Here is a 21,251-nt window from a genome sequence, read left to right as displayed (position 1 = left end):
AGTAATGTTTCTGCCCAAAAGATTAAGATGCATTTGGGCTGGGTACCGCTTTCGAGTAAACACTACCAGTTTAGTTTTCTGCGGAACTTTGCAATGGTCTTTGCAAGTCCACGGCTTGTGGACCTCTTACGGAAACTACACCGTCATCTGCAAGTTGTCTTAGCGTGCATTGTTCTGCCAAACAGTTGTCGATATCTTTGACATAAAAGTTATAAAGAAGAGGGCTGAGACATGAGCCTTGGGGCAGGCACATATAGCTAATTCTGGAAGTTGTCAATTGTCCAAGGGAAAAGTTCATTTACTTTTCTGACAACAAATTGTACAAGAAATTATTTAAATTATTATTATTATTTAGCTTTATTAAGGAGGCTTTCAGCCTTGGGCTGGTTCGTCTCCAATTATTTAAATTCCGGAAAGTCCACATCTGTGCAGATTGACTGACAGAATTTCAATGGAAACTGAATCAAAAGCCCCCTTCATGTCCAAGAATACTGAAGCCAATTACTCCTTGTGCGCAAAGGCCAGTTGAATATCTGTGGAAAGCAGCGCTAAACAATCGTTTGTTCCTTTGCTCTTGCGGAACCCAAACTGTGTATTTGATAGCAAGTTATTTGTTTCGACCCACTGATCGAGTCTCCGAAGGATCATTTTGTCCAACAATTTCCTAATGCACGAAAGCATCGCAATCGGACGGTATGAGTTATGGTCAGACTCTGATTTGCCAGGTTTTAGAATGTCTATTACTTTGACCTGTCTCCATTCAGGCGGTATAATGTTGTTTTCTAGTAAGGAATTGAATAAGTCTAGAAAGCGTCTTTTAGCGATATCTGGGAGATTTTTCAGAAGATTGAATTTAATCATATCGCTTCCCGGTGAGGAGTTGTTCGATGAAAGAAAAGCCATAGAGAATTCCAGCATTGTGAATGGTCTATCCAGCGAGCTGCCGCTCGGAGACCTTTTTAGCGAAATCGAATATCCATCGGTTGAAGTATTCTTCACTCTCATTGGAAGATGAGCGGTTACGCATGTTCCGAGCCACCCTCCACAAGGTGTTCATTGAGGTTTCTCGTGAGAGTTCCTTGACGAAATTGCACCAATAACCGCGTTTCTTTTCTTTGACTAATTGTTTCAGCTTTGTCTCAAGCTTTGAATATTCCTCGAAGTACATATGTGGAGGTTTTGTGTCTACGAAAAGCTTTGAAAGCATCAGATTTTTCTACATACAATTTTGTGCATTCTTCGTCCCATCCAGGTGTGGCTGGTCTCCTTTTGAAGGGCGCACTTGGAACTTTTCTTTTTTGTGCTTCCAGTGAGCTTTTGTATATCAAATCGGCGAGGAATCGATATTCTTCCAATGGTAGAAGCGTATCTATTGATTCGGCACCAACGTCACGGCGGTGACGTTGCATATTTATGCCAATCTATGTTCCTTGTAAGATCAAATGGAACTCGAGATGGTTCTACAGAGTGAGGGACACACTTAATTGAAATGATGATTGGCAAATGATCACTACCATGGGGATCAATGGGATCATTGATAACCTTCCACAGACAATCCAATGATAGCGATCTTGAACACAAAGATAGGTCGAGTCGGCTTTCTCGAGCCGGAGGTTTTGCTATACGTGTTCACCAGTGTTTAAAATAGTCAAGTTGAAATCGTCGCATAAATCGTAAAAAATAGCCGCTCTATTGTCGTCATATAGATCGCCCACCCAGTACCATGGGAGTTCACATCACCCAGAATTAATACTGGAGATGGAAGAATCGAAACAAGATTCCAGAGTTGACTACGGCTAATGGAAGTTCTTGGTGGAACATAAACTGAAGCTATGCAAAGATTTTTGTTCTTCACATTTATTTGGCAAGCGACGATTTCGACGCCTGATAGAGCAGAAAGGGATATTTTGTAGAAAGGGTAGCACTTTTTGATCCCTAAAAGTACTCCTCCATAAGAATCGTCTCTATCCAGGCGAATAATGTTAAAATCGTGGAAGTTGAGTTTTTTATCGGAAGAAAGCCATGTTTCACAGAGAGCAAATATATCACAATCAGAATTGTGAAGTAAAAATTTGAACGAGTCTAGTTTAGGCACTAGACTACGGCAGTTCCACTGTAGCACAGTGATCATATCTTCAACCTCGTTCGACGAATTATCCATCGAAAGATATGATTGATGCAAGGAGGGGCCATGAAACAGTCAATTGCTTAAGATATGATTCTAGTGTTGGAAGCAAGGCAGAAACTAAGCTTCTAAGAGGGTCTTGTGTGTTGAACATATTTAATATGAATTCCACAATGTCCGAAAAAGCTAGCAAACCTCGTTCGGACTTGGATTTCTTTTGAGAAGTTTGAGGAGCAGCTTTTTTGTTTTTCTTATCTTTGTTGGGTAATGGCGGAAAATCCTTACTGCAGCCAGGAAGGGGAGCAGTGGGAGCCTTCGATTTAATTTTTTCATCCCCATTACCCTGGGAATTTTGCAATCCTCTGGGAGTGACTTTAGATTTCTTACGGCGCACTTTCGGGGAGGGGCATTTTCGTTTTGAGGATCCGTTCGTTTTCAAAGGTGCGTGTACCACCGTAGAGTCACCCTCATCGGATGAGTCAGAGTCCGATTCTTCAGCTGACAAAATCGAAAATTGATTTTCATCTTGGACGGCTGATGCAGCCTTCACCATTTGTGCATATGACTGCTTGGAGCGTCCAGAGATTGAACGCTGCACTTTATCGGAGTGCTGTTTGTACATCGGGCACTCCTGCAAGGGGTGAGGATTCTCGCCACAATATGCGCATTTTACTGATTCTTTGTGGCAAGAATCCTCTTTGTGGTTTTCACATTTGCCACAACGAGTTTTGTTGCCGCAATGGCTGGCCGAGTGTCCCAGCCTTTTGCAGTTGGTACAATTATATACCCTCTGTACAAACAACCGCACCGGAAAAAAAAGCACCATCAACTTTAACAAAGTTTGGGAGAACTGAACCAGCGAAAGTCACCCGAAACGAGTCTGAATGCTGATAAACTTTCTTGCCATCTTGCAAAGATACTGAATGCAGTTGCCTGACATCCAGTATCTGTACTTGCTCTCCGATTTTCGAGTTTTTGAAGCAACCCGATGCTCGTTTTAAGTCCTCGAAACTCAGACTCGCGTCGGAGACCACACTTTCTATCTCCACATCTCGAGAAGGGATGTAGATGTTGTACTCGACACTAAACAGCTCGTGTTCAGCAATTTTATTTGCCACATCATAAGTCGGTGCTTCTACACGCAGTTTATTGAATCTCTCTTTATGTACCAAGATTCCCGGATACTTACGCAGCAAATCTCTCGAAATGTCGAGAGTTTTCAAAGGTTTATTTTTGGGCTGAAAAAAGATAACCCATGGTCCTTTCGAAGACGGCTGGTAGTACCTGGTTCGCGCAACGTAGACATCCGAAGACGCCATAAGTGTTGCGCAAAAGCGGTTCACAACCGCTTAAAAAGGAAAAAAAAATACTTAAAAAAAACCTTCACCAATTCTAGATAAACATTTCAAAACGTCCTATCTGCATTGATAGATTCTCTTCATCGACTTTCTCTTTCGTTTATAACTAAGCTGCAAAACATTTCCCTGTTGTATTTGACGTTCTGGACGCCAGATAAGAACCTCCTTTATCAAGCTATGTGGTAAAATTAGCGGAAAATCTGTTTGCATCGCAGTGGCTATCAAAAGAGAAAGTCGATGAAGAGAATCGATCAAAGCAGATAGGACCATTTGAAATGTTCATCGAGAATTAATCTACTTAACTACTAGTTGTTAATATTTTGTTGCCCAGTGTATGAACAAAAAAAAAAAAAACAATAAAAAAATTATCAAAAAAAAAAACAAAACAAAAAAACTTTTTATTAGTTGCAAGAAGTTGCGCCACTATAGCCCTCACAACCCTATCAGGGGAGAGGGCAAAGCCACGCACAAAATTGAATAACAAAAGCGCGGCAATGGGCTAGAGAAGACTATTGTATACTTAACACCGGCCGGTGCCGGCTGTGTGAGCTGGTGCAGCCACTCCGTTTGCTCCTTTGTTTTGTTGCTTGCTGCTTTGGAGTGGTGATGAGATGATGACGGTGATATGATAGTCCACCTATAGCGTCGCTAAAGGTGGCTACTTCCTCTGCTGACTGCGGTTGCCTTGGGCACTGAACTTCGTCCACGGTAGGAAAAACGCGCGATATAAAAAACCACTATGGTGGGAAAAAAAACTCCACCGGCTACGAAACCAATACCCGCAACGGAGACACGAACAAACTACGTCCGGCTACTTCTAGCTATCGGCGAGGAATGTTATTGCATTTTGTTGTTTCAATAATACTTATTCATATAAATTCAAAATAGGATTCTTTTTGTTTTAAAGCCACTTTTCAACTGCAACTATTGTAAAAATAACAATATTCTATTATTAATCCAACAATAGTTCATTTTAATTTAGCATTTATTTGCTGTGTCCATTCCCCGGGCCATGAATGCAAAAATAACTACCAACCATTCCCTCGTTTTCACCCGGACAAAAATGTAAACAATAACAAAACTTGTAAATTTCGGGAAATAAGTGCAAAATTTCCGAAAATCTTGAGACTTGAGGTAAGTAAGTATGCTGCAGTTCGAGCTGCAGTTGCTAAATATAATCCATTTTCTGTTTCTTTCTTGATTTTTTTTCCGTCGATCTTGTTTTTACGTACTCCTACACCTGGACCCAACATATCGACCCATCAATTAATTAACCGGGGACCAACGGCTTTACTTCCCTTCCGAAGGATGATCAGTGAAAAAGAAAACAAAACATAAAAAAATTTACCCAAAATATTTCCGGAGTGATTTGAGATTTGGGCGTAATTGCATTTGTAAACAAATACGTCAATCACCGATTTCTCGCGAATAAAAGCTCAAGGCTCCCGATGGGGATACCGAATACGAATCCCGATGGGGAAACCGAATACGGATCCCGATGGGGAAACTAGTAGGTCCCGAAGAAACGTGCTCAACTTTTTGGCTCAGCTCTGGTACTATTTTCGGTCCCAAGCTAATCGATTCACCCCTCGAAACATAAGAAAATCCACTAACCCCTCATTTTATCTGTCAAACTTTCATAGCGAATCAAAACAAACATTGTGTAGTACTAGAATGGGGTACGTTAATCATTTGCTTGGGACCAATAGGCTAGTCAAGTAGTGAGCCAATTTAAAATCTTTAGTTTCGTATTGATTATTGGTAGTATTGTTTCTGCTTTTTGCAATTACATCATTATTTCATACATCAGCTTGAATTACATTGATCGTGCTGTGTACAGCCATAAGTGATTTAATGAATTCGCTGATTGCGACTCTCTGAAAATTAAATGCACAGGTTTTATACGTCAAACTCATCCTTTGCAACGTCCTCTTTTAACTTAAAAATACAAAATGTCATCATACCGTATAATGACTTCATAATTCAGAAAAAACATGTTTCCGGGCGGAATAAGTTTCATCAAGCCTTATGATGGTACACAAAATGGGCCACAGGTTTATATAAAATTTAAAGTGTGGTTCGCAATCAGGGAAAAACTGAGGTTTAAGAAAGTACAATTCTAATGTAAATTTTTCATAAATTATACCGATTTAGAATTCTGTACTATCTAATAACTATTTCTTCGAACTTTTAAGAAGTTCGGATAACAATTAAACGTATAAGATACCTACTTACTTTACTTTTGCTGGTCCGACGTCCCTCAAGATTTGACTTGTATAACAAAGTTGTGCCAACTAACTCGGTCCCTGGCTGCTTGTCTCCAATTTCTTGAGCGTCCCACACTTCCTACATCTTGCTCCACTTGGTCTAACCACCTAGCACGTTGTGCGTCTTGTACCGGCCGGATTTGAGGAAAACACCATTTTTGCGGGATTGTTGTCCGGCATTCTTACAATGTGTCCCGCCCATTGTACCCTTCCAACTTTAGCGACGTTCTGGATATTGGGTTCGCCATAAGGTTACGCCAGTTCGTGGTTCATTCTTCTCCTGTATACACCATTTTCATATACCCTGCCAAAGATGGTCCTAAGCACGCGTCGTTCGAAAACTCCCAGTGCTCCTCAAGCATTGTCCATTGACATATTTTTCATGCACAATAATTTTGTTTATTATATATTTGCAGTTCGTCAATAAGGCAGCCCAAAACTTTCCGCATTTTTGGATCATCTGTGGAACAGGCAGCAATTTTTGGAGCGATCCGTGAAGAGGAAGGCTTGCCACTTGTATATCCGAACAGTGGACCAAACAAGCCAGCAACCCCGTCCAAAGTATCATGCATTATTGACAAATTGGCACAGCGGGTCGATTTAAAGGGAGATCTGGAGGCGCAGCGATCACATTGTCATGATTGTCTGGTAGTTCACTCAAAAATGCTATAACAATCGCCAAGCTCGCTGTATCGTCACCAAGTGCCTCGTCACCCACAAATAGGCGCCTATGTCAGTGGTCTAATAACTCTTAGCGCGCTAATGGCATAGTTCCCCTGCCGCATAGAGAGTTGCCGCAATGATATTAGGTTAGCTAAGGTCAGTTAACTGACTGGTGGGAAACGGGAGCTTCAGCATTGACTATTATGTACGCATTTTTATGATGTTATCTAACAACAATGGTGTGTAGTGTTTACACGATCATGTTTCTAATTCTAATGTGTTGTAAATGTAATTAATCATGTTTTGTTGTTTTTGACATCATCCACATCCAGAGGGCCAGTCACTTCGAATGTATGGGAATGGTAGGAAACCATTTGGAAATGCATGAAAATTTTCAGTTTTTATTCATTATCGTTTTTATGGGCAGTTTTAGGTGCACAAAAATTGCACGAGTACATTACTATGGTGATAAGGTAAACACTCGTTTATTTGTTTCCTTCTGTGAAAGCATGTTTAGTCACAAATCGTGGATTTTCTGATATTCTCCATACTGCAAAAATGATTTTCCTACCACTGAAGGGGCGACATCTATCGGATCTTTAGTATAGCTACTACTCAAATCATATAATTAATTGAAAGCATTTGAAAAGTAAGATTCTAGTGTTTTGTATATCTAAAAACATTATTAAAGATCTACATTTGAAAACATTCAAACAACGTTTACTTTAAACGTTTTGTACATCTGAAAACATCAGAGAACAACAAACACGAAGTACAATTGAAAGCATCCGAACAACGTTTAGTTCTAACGTTGTGTACATCCGAAAACATCCAAAAACGTTTAGTTCTAGCATCGGGAAACATCTACGTTAGAAAACATCAGAATACATTTACAACTAAAAAAATCCGAACAACGTTTAATTCTAACATTTTTTACGTCCGAAAACGTTTGATTCTAACATCAGGAAACATCTACATTAGAAAACATCAGAAAACATTTACATATAAAAACATCCAAACAAAGTTTAGTTCTAACGTTATGTACATCCAAAAACATCCAAAAACGTTTGATTCTAACATCAGGAAAAATTTCGACAGTGAGCATGCATAAGGGCCTATACGCGATGATCGATTCTCTTCCGTCGATTTTCTCTTTTGTTAATAACTCGCTAGATTTAACGTTTCTCGGTGCGTTTGATGTTGCTTTTGATAGCCAATACAACCTGTTACTACTCTGCATTGAACAAATTCTAGAAAATTGTTTCACTTAGCTGTAGCAATGCAAAGAGAAAATCGATGAAGAGAATCGATCATCGCGTATTCGCCCTTATGCATGCTCACTGTCGATTTAATCGATTAATCGATTAACAAACCGATAAGTAAAATATTTGTAATCGGTTATATCATGCCGATATAAGCATTAACATCTCCAGAGGATCATCACCCATCGTTTCAAACATGTGCTGCACTCTCATTGGTGGAAAAATGACAGCACAGCGAAAAAAAAATACTCGATTAGTTGTTAATCGAGCAATTGAAAAATGGGACATCTCTGAATTTGGTGTGATTGTTTTGATAAAAATGAGCGAAAAATTCGACAGTGAGCATGCATAAGGGCCTATACGCGATGATCGATTCTCTTCATCGATTTTCTCTTTTGTTAATAACTCGCTAGATTTAACGTTTCTCGGTGCGTTTGCTGTTGCTTTTGATAGCCAATACAACCTGTTACTACTCTGCATTGAACAAATTCTAGAAAATTGTTTCGCTTAGCTGTAGCAATGCAAAGAGAAAGTCGATGAAGAGAATCGATCATCGCGTATTCGCCCTTATGCATGCTCACTGTCAAATTTCATCTCTACCGAGGGGGCAGCAAAACCACAAAATTACCTTGAATACGGGGGGTATTCATTGGATGAAAGGGACCGTGAAAGAGGACACTAAAATAGAAAGTTTTTCTTCCGACAGTTTCATCTTAGTATTCATCTTTGGTTTAACTGACTAAGCCTGGTACGCAGCTGAAAAGAAAACGGAAAAGTAATTTTTGAGGATTTTTCCCAAAAGAAAATTTGACAGCTATAGGCTGCTAAATTTTGAGATTATAGGGAGATGTCGTCAAATTGTAAAATCAACACTTATTAGTGTTTATGTTGTTTAAATGCATCCAAAACATCAGTTTTGCAATAAACGCCAACATTACCTAACGGAATAATTGATCAGACCATTATTCCGCAAGGAAAGTGAAATTGCATTCAGAATGCGCCACCTTCATGACGATCACGATACTAATGTAATCATCTTTCCTTTACCGATTTCTTTTGAACTGCGTACTGGGTCAAGAAATGCTGAAGAAAAGTAATTTCTTTTGCATTCCGTGTCCTATCCCGTAGCACGTAAAAACGTCATTACTTTTCAGCTGCGTACCAGGCTCTAGACATTTATTTTGTTCATTCGTGTACCGTTTTACCCAGTTTCACACTCATTTTAGTTTACCGAAGTCAGTTAAATTTTACTGGGTTTTTGAACTGCGGACCACCCAGTTATTAGATCGGTTGCAATTTTGAATACCGAACTTCCAGTAGCAGCAAAATGGAAATGAAACGTTAAAGAATACTATATGTTCAGTAATGCATATAAAACCATTATCGGGGAATCAACCGATGAGCTCAGTACATATGATCAAAATAATGTTGATTGAATATAATGATTATGATTGCAGCAGCATAAAATTCATCAAACGGCGCCGGTGGTGTAGTGGTAAGCGTGATTACCTCTCACCCCAGCAGGCCTGGGTTCAATCCCAGTCGGCGCCGTCGGGATGTTCTGAGGCATAACATCTCTGATCACGCCTTCCTTCGGATGGGAAGTAAAGCCGTTGGTCCCCGGTTCATGAGTTGATGGGTCGATAGGTAGGGTCCAGGTGCGGGAGCTGCCTTCTTGGTACGTCGGTAGCATTGGTGCTCAGCACGGAAAACAAGATCGACGGAAAAAACAAACCAAAGGAAAAAAAAAAAAATAAATAAAATTCATCAAACGCTTTCAATATGGCTCATGATCAATAATGTTGTTTCGAAATTCTACAATACTTTTAACTGCATACGGTATCATTTGGCGTACAGAACGAACATCGTCTATTTGAACAAAAACTAATGAGAATACAGAACATCATCTATACATTAGTTACTTACGTGAGTTCGATCAGTTTCCTATGTAAAAGTTACAGTCAACTGTACATAATTACGTGGCAGCACTTTATTTGCCCAAACTATCCAAGCATTGTGTCTTGTGTCAAATTGCACTGTTCATGATCAGTTATATGCACATCAACATTGATGAGGATTCAGTAAATCTATCTATCTATCTATCTATATATATATATATATATATATATATATATATATATATATATATATATATATATCTATATATATAAAAATGAATTTCTGTCTGTCTGTCTGTCTGACCCTTATAGACTCGGAAACTACTGAACCGATTGGCGTGAAAATTTGTATACAGGGGTTTTTGGGGCCGTGGAAGGTTCTTATGATGGTTCGAGACCCCTCCCCCTTATGTAAGGGGGGCTCCCATACAAATGAAACAGAAATTTCTGCAGAACTCGAGAACTAATCAAGCAAATGGAACCAAATTAGGCATGTGGGGGCGAGTGTGGGGGTATAAGGAGATAATCATAGGGGGTAGCCCCTTAGATAATAGGGGGGGGGGGGGCTACGTACAATATAGCATGCTTTTTTTTAAATCGGCGCATAAACTCAAGCTAATATATTGAATCCCGAGCAAGACCGAGCACACTCAGCTAGTACTATATAAAACTGTTTCTTCGGTAATATTTTGTACTGAAAATTAGTACAGTTCAGTAAACATACTACTTTACCGTTTAATCCGTAAAAATACTTGCAGTACACAGTATTCTTTTGGCAACTTAACTGATATTCAGTTATTAAATACCGATTGTCGGTTTCAAGTCACGTCTGAACTGATGTTTCAGCTATAATTTTGCTTTACAAACCAGAGTCAGTAAAAATAATTACCGAACACCTAAATCCTGAATGAGTGTGCAGCGTCATCTAGAAGCAAAAATGTAAAAGTGCTTCATTCTCCATTTTTTTTTAATATCCTGCAACTACAATTAATGTTTTGTTGTTTTTGACATCATCCACATCCAGAGGGCCAGTCACTTTCGAATGTATGGGAATGGTAGGAAACCATTTGGAAATGCATGAATTTTTTAGTTTTTATTCATTATCGTATTTATGGGCAGTTTTAGATGCACAAAAAATGCACGAGTACATTACTATGGTGATAAGGTAAATACTCGTTTGTTTCCTTCTGTGAAAGCATGTTTAGCCACAAATCGTGGATTTTCTGATATTCTCCATACTGCAAAAATGATTTTCCTACCACTGATGGGGCGACATGTCTCGGATCTGAAGTATAGCTACTACTCAATTAATTACCCTCTCTTACTCGTAATCTACCTCGACGTAGTTAAAACAACGGCAGAGTAGGGGTAGTAAATACTCGTATATTTGTTTCCTTCTGTGAATGCATGTTTAGCCACAAATCGTGGATTTTCTGATATTCTCCATACTGCAAAAATGATTTTCCTACCACTGAAGGGGCGACATCTCTCGGATCTTCAGTATAGCTAGTACTCAATTAATTACCCTCTCTTACTCGTAATCTACCCGTAGTTAAAACAACGGCAGAGTAGGGAAATGTCTCTAATCTTGGCCTATGGATCTAAGATTGGCCCATTGCTGAAAATTTGCTATTTATCAATTTTATCTAGATGAACGCGTTATTGGGACGTTACTAATGAATATTTTTGTTTGCTATTGAAAATTTAGTCGATTGATGAATTTATGTATGGGCCCAAATTAGGGACACTTAGGCCGACATTACCTGCATTTCCCCTATTTAAATTTTTATTTTTTTTGGATTTTCTTTCTTTAAAGCAGAGTCGCTTTGTGGAATGTCGAATTGTCACATATATTATCAGTTAAAGTTAAATTCAATTTTTTGATTTACAAGGTAATAATAAAGTAAGCTAATAAACACAAAATATAACATACGTGACCAGCACAAAAATGTGAGTACTGAAAAAATCCATGTATCAGATGAACACTTACAGAAAACCGGTTTTTGTTGATCATCTTTGGTAGGCCTTATTCTACCATGTCCTCTTCGTCGGACGATGAGCTAGCCGGTATTGTGGTAAACCATGTTTCTCGGTTTTTGGTGTTCCTGAAAATGATTTTTTAATATGAAGTGTTAGATTTTGTCGTAAAGCAAACACCACACGGTAAGAAATATTGTCAATACTTACAAGTATTGACAATAATACTGATGATGTGAATACAGAAATATTGTCAATACCGATGTATTGACGTCAATATAGAATATATTGACAATACGATTATTGTCAATACAAACAGTCGTGTAGGGTCCCCTTAATTTGTCAAAAATTGATTCGGAGTATTGTACGGGATAAACGCTGTGCCAACATATCACGTCTGTTCGTCACAGTATAATCATAGACAACCAGACATAACACTCACAATCACTTTCATCGCAAATAATGTTTTAGTTGGGAATGTGCTTGCATTTGTCATGGTGGCGCCACTGAAGCATTGAGCAAGCCACCCCATTTCGAACTTATCAGTGATGCCAGTTCTTTTTCACGTCTAGTTAGTAGATGTCAGCTCTTGAAAATGATAAGTGGTCAAGGCATCCCACTGGAGACACATACCACATCTGACGAATACAGAAAAAAAGTTGTTGAATATTACATCAAAAGTGCTGCACATTAGTCATTCCGTTCCTAATATTACGCTGGACGATTATCACATAATTCGAGAGCAAATCATGTTGATGACTGTAATATTCTATCAACTTTTACCCCTTTTACCAGTTATTGAAGTTCCATACTTCACCATGAATTTCTTTGATTGATACATATTATATTTTTTTGCTGTACACACATTAAAGTTACAGAGAACAGACATTGAGGCTCGAACAAAATTTCTCTAAAAACTTGTGTAAAGATTCTTATTCGACTTAAGCGCCACTAACGGCGACTTCCCCACTTAAAAAACCTCTTTGACAACATGATGACACTGGCGTTGCAAAACTTACACTAGACACTAAGTGCTGGTAGCGCCAAGTGGCAATTTTCAACAGAAAATTTATCGATACTAGTGCCAAATTGACCGAAAGTGCAAAATTTATAGCGGAAATCAGGATATGCTAGCGCTACGTAACGGCGACGTTTCCACTTAACTTACACAAGTTTCTGACCGAGCTTGGACGTCTGTTCTCTGTGTTAAAGTGATGAGCGGTGGTAGAAAGGGCAATAATCAGTGATGCATTACCCCGTTTAAAAACTTGTTTACAGCAAAAGAAAAAGCACACTAAACAAACAATCCCTGAAAATAGTCCTTAGCTTTTGTGAATTTTTCCTACGGATCCGTATTTCTGCAGAATTCCATCTATGGAAAATTTCGTAGAACCGACATCACTGACTTTCATCTGTTTTGTTTTTATTGAACACAGCTGATGCGTTGACAGAACGAGGGAAAAGCAACTGGTGGAAAAATTGCATGAACGAGGGATGCTCTGGTTGCACATCAATGCTTGGGAATGTGGATGATAGATGGTGCTAGTGCACATGCAAAATACGCTTGACGATATTTTTTGTAGAATTTTCTTCTAAGAGTTATGTCTGTTTGTCTGTGGTATAATCATCGAGATTTACATGAGCATTGGATGGGCAATAAGATTTCTCAGTTCCGAGTTAGGAATGTTTCAGAAAGTGAAAAAGAAAGCAACGGTGACGAATGAGATTTCGCGACTACGGAACATGGCGGACATGGTATTTTCACGCAAAGGTTGACACTTAGTTATGGGATATTTCGGTGCAGTGACAGCATAATAAGGGGCACGCAATAACTGTAATTAAGGTTATTCGATTAATTACATATTTAACTACTTTAATTATTTAACGGCGCCGGTGGTGTAGTGGTAAGCGTGATTACCTCTCACCCCAGCAGGCCTGGGTTCAATACCAGTCGGCGCCGCCGGGATGTTCTGAGGCATAACATCTCTGATCACGCCTTCCTTCGGATGGGAAGTAAAGCCGTTGGTCCCCGGTTCATGAGTTGATGGGTCGATAGGTAGGGTCCAGGTGTGGGAGCTGCCTTCCTGGCACGTCGGTAGCATTGGTGCTCAGCACGGAAAACAAGATCGACGGAAAAAACAAACAAAAGGAAAAAAAAATACTTTAATTATTCCTTGCGATCGTTAACTGCTTGTTAAGTCCATGGTATATGGTATAACCAACAATCAATACGAAACTATCGATTTTAAATTGGCTCACTACTTGACTAGCCTATTGGTCTCAAGTAAATCGATTAACGTGCCCCATTCTAGTCGAAATTCTAGTACTACACAATGTTTGTTTTGATTTGCCATGAAAGTTTGACAGATAAAATGAGGGGTTCGTGGATTTTCCTATGTTTCGAGGGGTGCATCGATTAGCTTGTGACCGAAGATAATACCAGAGCTGAGCCAAAAACGTTGAATGGTTGCAATTCAAGCAAATTTTCCATCGCAGCAGGTGTTCCGCAAGGAAGTCTGTTGGGCCCTTTGCTATACAGCATCTACACTTCCGACATTCCTCCCTTGGGTAACGGTTGCGTGTTATTTCTGTTCGCAGATGATACCACTATAACCACAAACGAAGTGACAGACGGAGCAGCTCGAAAACTTTGGTGACTAACCTGCTATTGCAATTTTTCAGTGTACCACATGGCAACACCACTACTACTGGATTGAACCACATGGCAACACTACTACTGGATTGAACTAGCATTTTCACCAAATGTACTAGAATGTTTTGGTTCTATCTCTTTCACTCTACTCAAAACTGAAATGCATAAAAAAATGACAAAATGATACGCACTCTTTGCACCACAAACGAAGTGACAGACGACTTACTGGCGAAGAAATCCATTAAAATAATGTGGTTCACTGTAATAGAATTTTCTTGGAAGCTTGTGCCATCATCCACCAGATGGGTTAGTTTTTTTGTTTTGATTTGAACAAAGTTGATTTTGTGTACAATGATTCTTTGACAGTGTGCAAAGAGTGCGTATCATTTTGTCATTTTTTTATGCATTTCAGTTTTGAGTAGAGTGAAAGAGATAGAACCAAAACATTCTAGTACATTCGGTTAAAATGCTAGTTCAATAGTAGTAGCATAGAGGTAACTCTAAGACCACTGGGTCCCGAAGAAAATCATTATTATTTTTGGCTCACTCAGTACCAGAACAACGGTCCCAAGCAGTCCCAAGCTATTTCACTCACCCCTGCATGTTCTGCATGAATCCACACACCCCTGATGTTATCTGTCAAACTTTCATAGCAAATCAAAACAAACATAGTGTAGTAATAGAATTTCAACTAGAATAGGGTACGTTAATCGTTTGCTTGGGACCAATAGGCTACTAAAGTGGTGAGCCAATTTAAAATCGTTAGTTTCGTATTGATTGTTGGTAGTAGTGTTGCCATGTTGTACAATCCAGTAGAAGTGGTGTTGCCATGTGGTACACTGAAAAATTGCATTAGCAGGTTAGTCACCAAAGTTTTCGAGCCGCTCCGTCTGTCACTTCGTTTGTGCTTTGCACACTGTCAAAGAATCATTGTACACAAAATCAACTTTGTGCAAAACCAAAACAAAAATACTATCCCATCTGGTGGATGTTGGCACAAGCTTCTAAGAAAATTCTATTACAGCGAACCACATTATTTTAATTGATTTCTTCGCCAGTTAGTCGTCTGTCACTTCGTTTGTGCTATAACCGTCAAGGGAAGGATGCCTCGTGAAATAACAAACAAGCTTCAACGATGCCTTGACGCCTTTGCTGATTATGCCACCACGTGGAAAATCAAAATAAATGCATCCAAAACCCAAAAAATAATGTTCCTCCATCGGCAATCTCCCAAACTAAAACCAGCTCCTTCTTGTGCTGTAATCATGTATGGCACAAGGGTTGAATGGTCCGCCGAAGTAACCTATCTCGGGATGTTGTTTGACGAAAAGTTCCTATTCCGCTCGCATGTGGAGAAAACCGTAATCAAGTGTTCCGCCTTGGTTAGGTCTCTGTATCCGCTGATTTGCCGTAGATCCCGCCGCTCAAGGGTGAACAAACTGGCTGTCTACAGACAAATCATAGCACCTGCGATTCTCTACGCAGCTCCGGTGTGGGAATCATGTGCTCAGTCTCACAGGAACAAAATCCAGGTTGCTCAGAACAGAGTGCTTAGGATGATCCTTGATCGTCCCTTTGACACAAGAATTTCAGACCTCCACCAAGAGGCGAACATTCCAAAATTAGATTTCAAAATTGATGACATTAAGACTAGTCAAGTTGAAAGGACGCATCTGTGTCACTTGATAATCCATACATGTAAACCAAACAAATACAAGGAATAATGATCATTTAAATGTCAAAAAATGTCGTAGAAGGTATTCTTGTGACGAATTTTGAAGGTGACGGACCACCAGCAGCAGCAGAAACAGCAGCAGCATCCGCAATAGAAGCAGCGCACCCGTGGGAGCTGCCTCGCTAATTCGTGTAACCATGGCCGAGACTGGAAACCTCGGTCCGGTCACGACAGACGTGTTTGTGTTTGACTGACAATGATCAGTTTATGTAAGAATGGAATCATTGTCCGGTGGGACCTGGTCAAGCGCGAACGGTTGGCGGTGATAAAGGCGCAGTGGTCGAGCGACACTGGAGCTGATGAATAATGAACATTCGCACGTTGTTACCGGGGAGATGGTGAAGGACTGGTCCCTGGATGAAGGAAGGATCCCTGCATACGAATGTGAATGCATCCGGATCATGTGATTGCGATTATGCAAATAAAAGCGCACGATTGGTGATTTAACCTAATCGCGCACTTTTGTTTGTTTCATCACGCATTCGAGAATAAGTTATAATAATAAATAGAAAATCATGCTTAACATTAAATACGTTTAAAATAAACTTGATTCATATGTAATTCGAGATCGGATTAAAATACAAAATAATAAATTTACGCTTTTTGTTCGAATTCAGCATTTTGATTGTAAATATTTTCGAATTTTTCGTTCAAATAACGAATTATCGTGTATTTTTATTATTAGTTAAACATTTGTGTATTTTTCCGAATTTTTTTTTTAGTAATGACGAGTAATGATGAATTATTGTGTATTTTTTTTCATTCACGAATTTTTGATTAATTCTCGAGAGCTCACGAACTGCTCATTTGCTAATAACTTTGAACACAGTTGACTAAACATAGTTCTTTTTGAAGTAGTAGATATAATAGAGTTCAAGCATAAACGAAGTGACAGACGACTAACTGGCGAAGAAATCCATTAAAATAATGTGGTTCACTGTAATAGAATTTTCTTGGAAGCTTCACCAGATGGATTATTTTTTTTGTTTTGATTTGAACAAAGTTGATTTTGTGTACAATGATTCTTTGACAGTGTGCAAAGAGTGTATCATTTTGTCATTTTTTTATGCATTTCAGTTTTGAGTAGAGTGAAAGAGATAGAAACAAAACATTCATGATAATGCTAGTACAATCCAGTAGTAGTGTTGCCATGTGGTACAATCCAGTAGTAGTGGTGTTGCCATGTGGTACACTGAAAAATTGAAATAGCAGGTTAGTCACCAAAGTTTTCGAGCCGCTCCGTCTGTCACTTCGTTTGTGGTAATAGAATTTTAGTCCAACTTCCGCCCCTCACCGCCAGTTTCGTTCGTTACTATTTTTGTTTTGAATTAATTCAAGTTGGTTTTGTGTGCAATGATCTGGCAACTCGCGTTCTCGCTCGCGTTGACGGGGAGCTGTTTTCTCACTCATCGAAGGAAGTTTTGATTAGAGTGAGAAAGTAAGGAACAGTCAGCGCGGGAACCGTGTGCGTTACTATAGGCACAAACGAAGTGACAGACGACTAACTGGCGAAGAAATCCATTAAAATAATGTGGTTCACTGTAATAGAATTTTCTTGGAAGCTTGTGCCATCATTCACCAGATGGATTATTTTTTTTTTTTTGATTTGAACAAAGTTGATTTTGTGTACAATGATTCTTTGACAGTGTGCAAAGAGTGTATCATTTTGTCATTTTTTTATGCATTTCAGTTTTGAGTAGAGTGAAAAAGATAGAAACAAAACATTCTAATACATTTGGTGATAATGCTAGTACAATCCAGTAGTAGGGTTGCCATGTGGTACAATCCAGTAGTAGTGGTGTTACCATGTGGTACACTGAAAAATTTAAATAGCAGGTTAGTCACCAAAGTTTTCGAGCCGCTCCGTCTGTCACTTCGTTTGTGCTGTCAAAGAATCATTATACACAAAATCAACTTTGTTCAAATCAAAACAAAAAAACTAACCCATCTGGTGGATGATGGCACAAGCTTCCAAGAAAATTCTATTACAGTGAACCACATTATTTTAATGGATTTCTTCGCCAGTTAGTCGTCTGTCACTTCGTTTGTGGTTAATCGGCTGAACCTTTTTGACAGTTCAGTGGTACTGTTTACAAGCACTTAGTCGTGTTTTCTAAAAAAAAAATCTAAAATTTCCGAATTTTAACTTGAAAATTGTCGAGGAAAAGCGCGGTGAAAGGATGTTGCTCGTGGACATTGCAGATATGTGGTTTACATTTCACTGCAGTCTAAAAAATTATCGAGAAAATCTACCCAAGAAAAAATTAACTAAGTCCACGTAAACAGTACCACTGAACTGTCATCAGATTGAGGTTAACCCCGACGGTGCAAAACCTTATTACACGGATAGAAATCTCCTTATACCTTTTGGCAAATTTCTATTGCTGATTATTCATAAAATGTATAAGTCAACTAATAAGCAGACGCCTTGCAAAAAGTTAATGAAGATCATGTGTTGAATGAGATGTATAAGCGGTCACACATACCTTTTCTGCATTCTTATAGGACCTATGTGGTTTGTCTTATGGAATGTATAATGCTGATGTAATGGCAAAAATGTATAAGTGAAACACATGAATAAAATAATTGATTTTCGTTTCGTGTAGGTTTTGCACCGTCGGGGTTAGCCTCAATCTGATGACAGTTCAGTGGTACCAACCAGTGGAAACTGAAAGGATGTTGCTCGTGGACAGTGCAGAAGTGTGGTTTACATCTCACTGCAGTCTGAAAAATTGTCGTGAAAATCGACCCAAGAAAAAATCAACTAAGTCCAAGTAAATAGTACAATTGAAATGTCATCAGATTGAGGTTAACCCCGACGGTGCAAAACCTAATCCAGTTCATGTGTGTCATCCCCCTGCCGTATAGTGTTTGTATTAGTAATACAGCCATAGAGATAAGTGACGTTTAACGCACGCACACTAGCGGGAGCAACGCCGTGTAAAGTTGTTTATTATTTTCCTCTAGCTAACCTAAAAAATGTATGAAAATAGATCTGTCAAAATTAGTTTGACATCGATTTGTTATGTATTTTCCTCAGATATTCACTAACACGCTCTCACATATCGCACCAATACCGGACGTGAAAATCTCTATACTTACGGTGCTTTTCTACTTGTATTCGTTGGAAGCGTAGAAGAAACACGATAGTAATTTTGTTGATCTGGGTCTTCGTTTTCTGGCATTTTCCGTTGTAGTGTCATGGTTTCCTGTGGAACATCGTCTTCTTCTTCCTCCAGATAGTAACGTGAACCATGTGCAGATTTACAATTTTCACACTCGCTCAAATAGTCATCGTCCAAACTGTTATCGTTTGGGAGAAAATGTTCTTTTGGGTTAGCACAATTTGTATAGGTAGACAAAACGGGCAAAGGCTTTTCGCTCTTCATTGAATGTTCATTTATGTTCATTTGATCGAGCAATTTACGCGACTGATTTTGGTTTGATGATCTTCTTGTGGCTGTCTCTTGTGATCTTCTATTATTAGAAATTATAGATGTAAGCTGCGTCGGCATGCTATCTGCAGATACAGGAACGTAGTGACCAACAAGTGATCGCTGGTGTGGTTGTAATTGTGATGGTATATTAATTACTGATGGAACTTTATTCACTACTTCTGTTAGTAAATTCGAACTACGAGTACTTATTTTGTTTGTTTTCTTTGGCAAAGTATTGAAGCAAGAGTTGCTATTCTGTAAACTATTATTAAACTGTGTTGTGCTCCTAGAGGCTTGTGCATAATCGTGACTGGCTGAAATAACATGTCTTGGCAATGACTTGGAATAGTTATTTTTCCGCAGTTTATTCGCGTTTTTGTAATTATTTATAGCATTCGAATTGGGAATCGAAAACTTAGAACTGTCGCTCGAAGGCTTAGAAATGGCATGCGTTTTGGAATTACTGTAATATGATTTCTGATGTGCTCCAGATAAACGACTGGTATTATGCTTGTACATTTTCGGTGGAAGCTCGGGGTTCGGTTCAATACACATTTCAGACTTTGTTGAATTATAAGATTTTCTATGCACTTCACGATCGTTAGAAGAGCTCGATTGTTGCATAATTGTTGAAATGTGCATGCTTGTGTCCATCATGACAGCATTTTGATTGTGTTCACATTGTTCTGTTTCATTTCTATGTATCGATTCCAAACTAATGTTTGTATCATGTAGAGTTGCACTCCTAGGAAGCGAATTTTGCTTTTTTAGATTTGGCTGACTCTCTACGCGTGGTTGATCATCAACTATAGCTTTGTCGTTTGCCAGAAAAAGTTGCATTTTACTAAAGTTGCTATTCGAATAAACATTTTTGTCACCAATTTGACCATTATCATAATTTTTCCTCAGAGTCCCTCCTTTACAGTGAGCAGAAGATGCTTGAACGGGTTTAGTTTGAACTGACGCAGCATGATGCGGTATGTTAACATGTCTTACAGCATCGATAGAAATACGCTTTTTCATCGTAGGCATCTGACCTATTTGAGTACCACTTAGTACTGTCGACGTAACCTCGTTTTGCCCTACGCCTAGAGAATGAGAAGATAAGTATGTCATAGGTGTATGCTGCACTGGACATTGGCAAGATAATCGCTTATTTCCGTTATATGCTGCATCTAAACGTTCAGGTTTGCTGTTAGTTTCGCTGTTGAATGTAATATTACTTGGGGCAGATGACATTATATTATTACGACTACTTTTCAGTGGATTAATGATCGGATCCACAGCCGCAAACTGCCTAGGAATAGTTCTGTGGTAACGCTTCCCGATAGTACGGTACTTGGTAGCAGAAGCTGTTTTATCGCTGGCAGTGCTTAATTCATTTGTAATACTGTCAAATACTGGTGGTGGCAGAACCGTACGATTGTTAATGTTTTCGCTTTTTTCCATAATACTTTCTGAAGTTCTTTTTTTTTGTACCGTTGAGCTGGTTATTATTGCTGGATTGTGACTAGTATATGTTTGAACATTCGGGACATGAGACATTAAGTAGTTACAGGTGCTCCCAACATTTAAATCACAATTTTGATTTGTGCATACTTCGGATGCAATTAAGGGAATGGTGTAGTAATTAGATGTAAATGTCGCACATGACTCATTGTTTTCCATATTAGCGTTAGTATTGGTAATATTTGAGTTTAATGATGTATCAATTTGTTCAGTTTGTATATCAGAGGTTGGCTCGCTACCTACTACATGATTTTCACCAGTGGCGATTGCAGTCATGTTTCCGCCATTGTTGATGTTAATGTTGATCAGGTTCGTTGTATTCGCGGTTATATTCTGCGAAGCCTCTGTTTCTGTTATGCCGATAGGA

General features: G+C 39.0%; 1 protein-coding gene across 1 annotated transcript; it reads right to left on the bottom strand.

The window, feature by feature from the left end:
* Nucleotides 1–11,408: 11,408 nt before the first annotated feature.
* LOC135715016 (homeobox protein 2-like) lies at nt 11,409–21,251 on the bottom strand. Its single transcript, XM_065238427.1, has 2 exons — nt 19,041–21,251; nt 11,409–11,678 (listed from the first exon to the last, which is right to left on the bottom strand). The coding sequence occupies exons 1-2, from the start codon at nt 21,158–21,160 to the stop codon at nt 11,600–11,602; spliced, it is 2,199 nt and encodes a 732-aa protein (XP_065094499.1). The 5' UTR covers nt 21,161–21,251; the 3' UTR covers nt 11,409–11,599.

Source organism: Ochlerotatus camptorhynchus, unplaced genomic scaffold, assembly GCF_037179485.1.
Source record: "Ochlerotatus camptorhynchus isolate MF236.1 unplaced genomic scaffold, CSIRO-AGI_Acam_v1.1 ptg000781l, whole genome shotgun sequence".
NCBI lineage: Eukaryota > Metazoa > Arthropoda > Insecta > Diptera > Culicidae > Ochlerotatus > Ochlerotatus camptorhynchus.
Note: the sequence above shows the minus strand (reverse complement) of the source record. Positions and strands in the feature narration are given on the sequence as shown.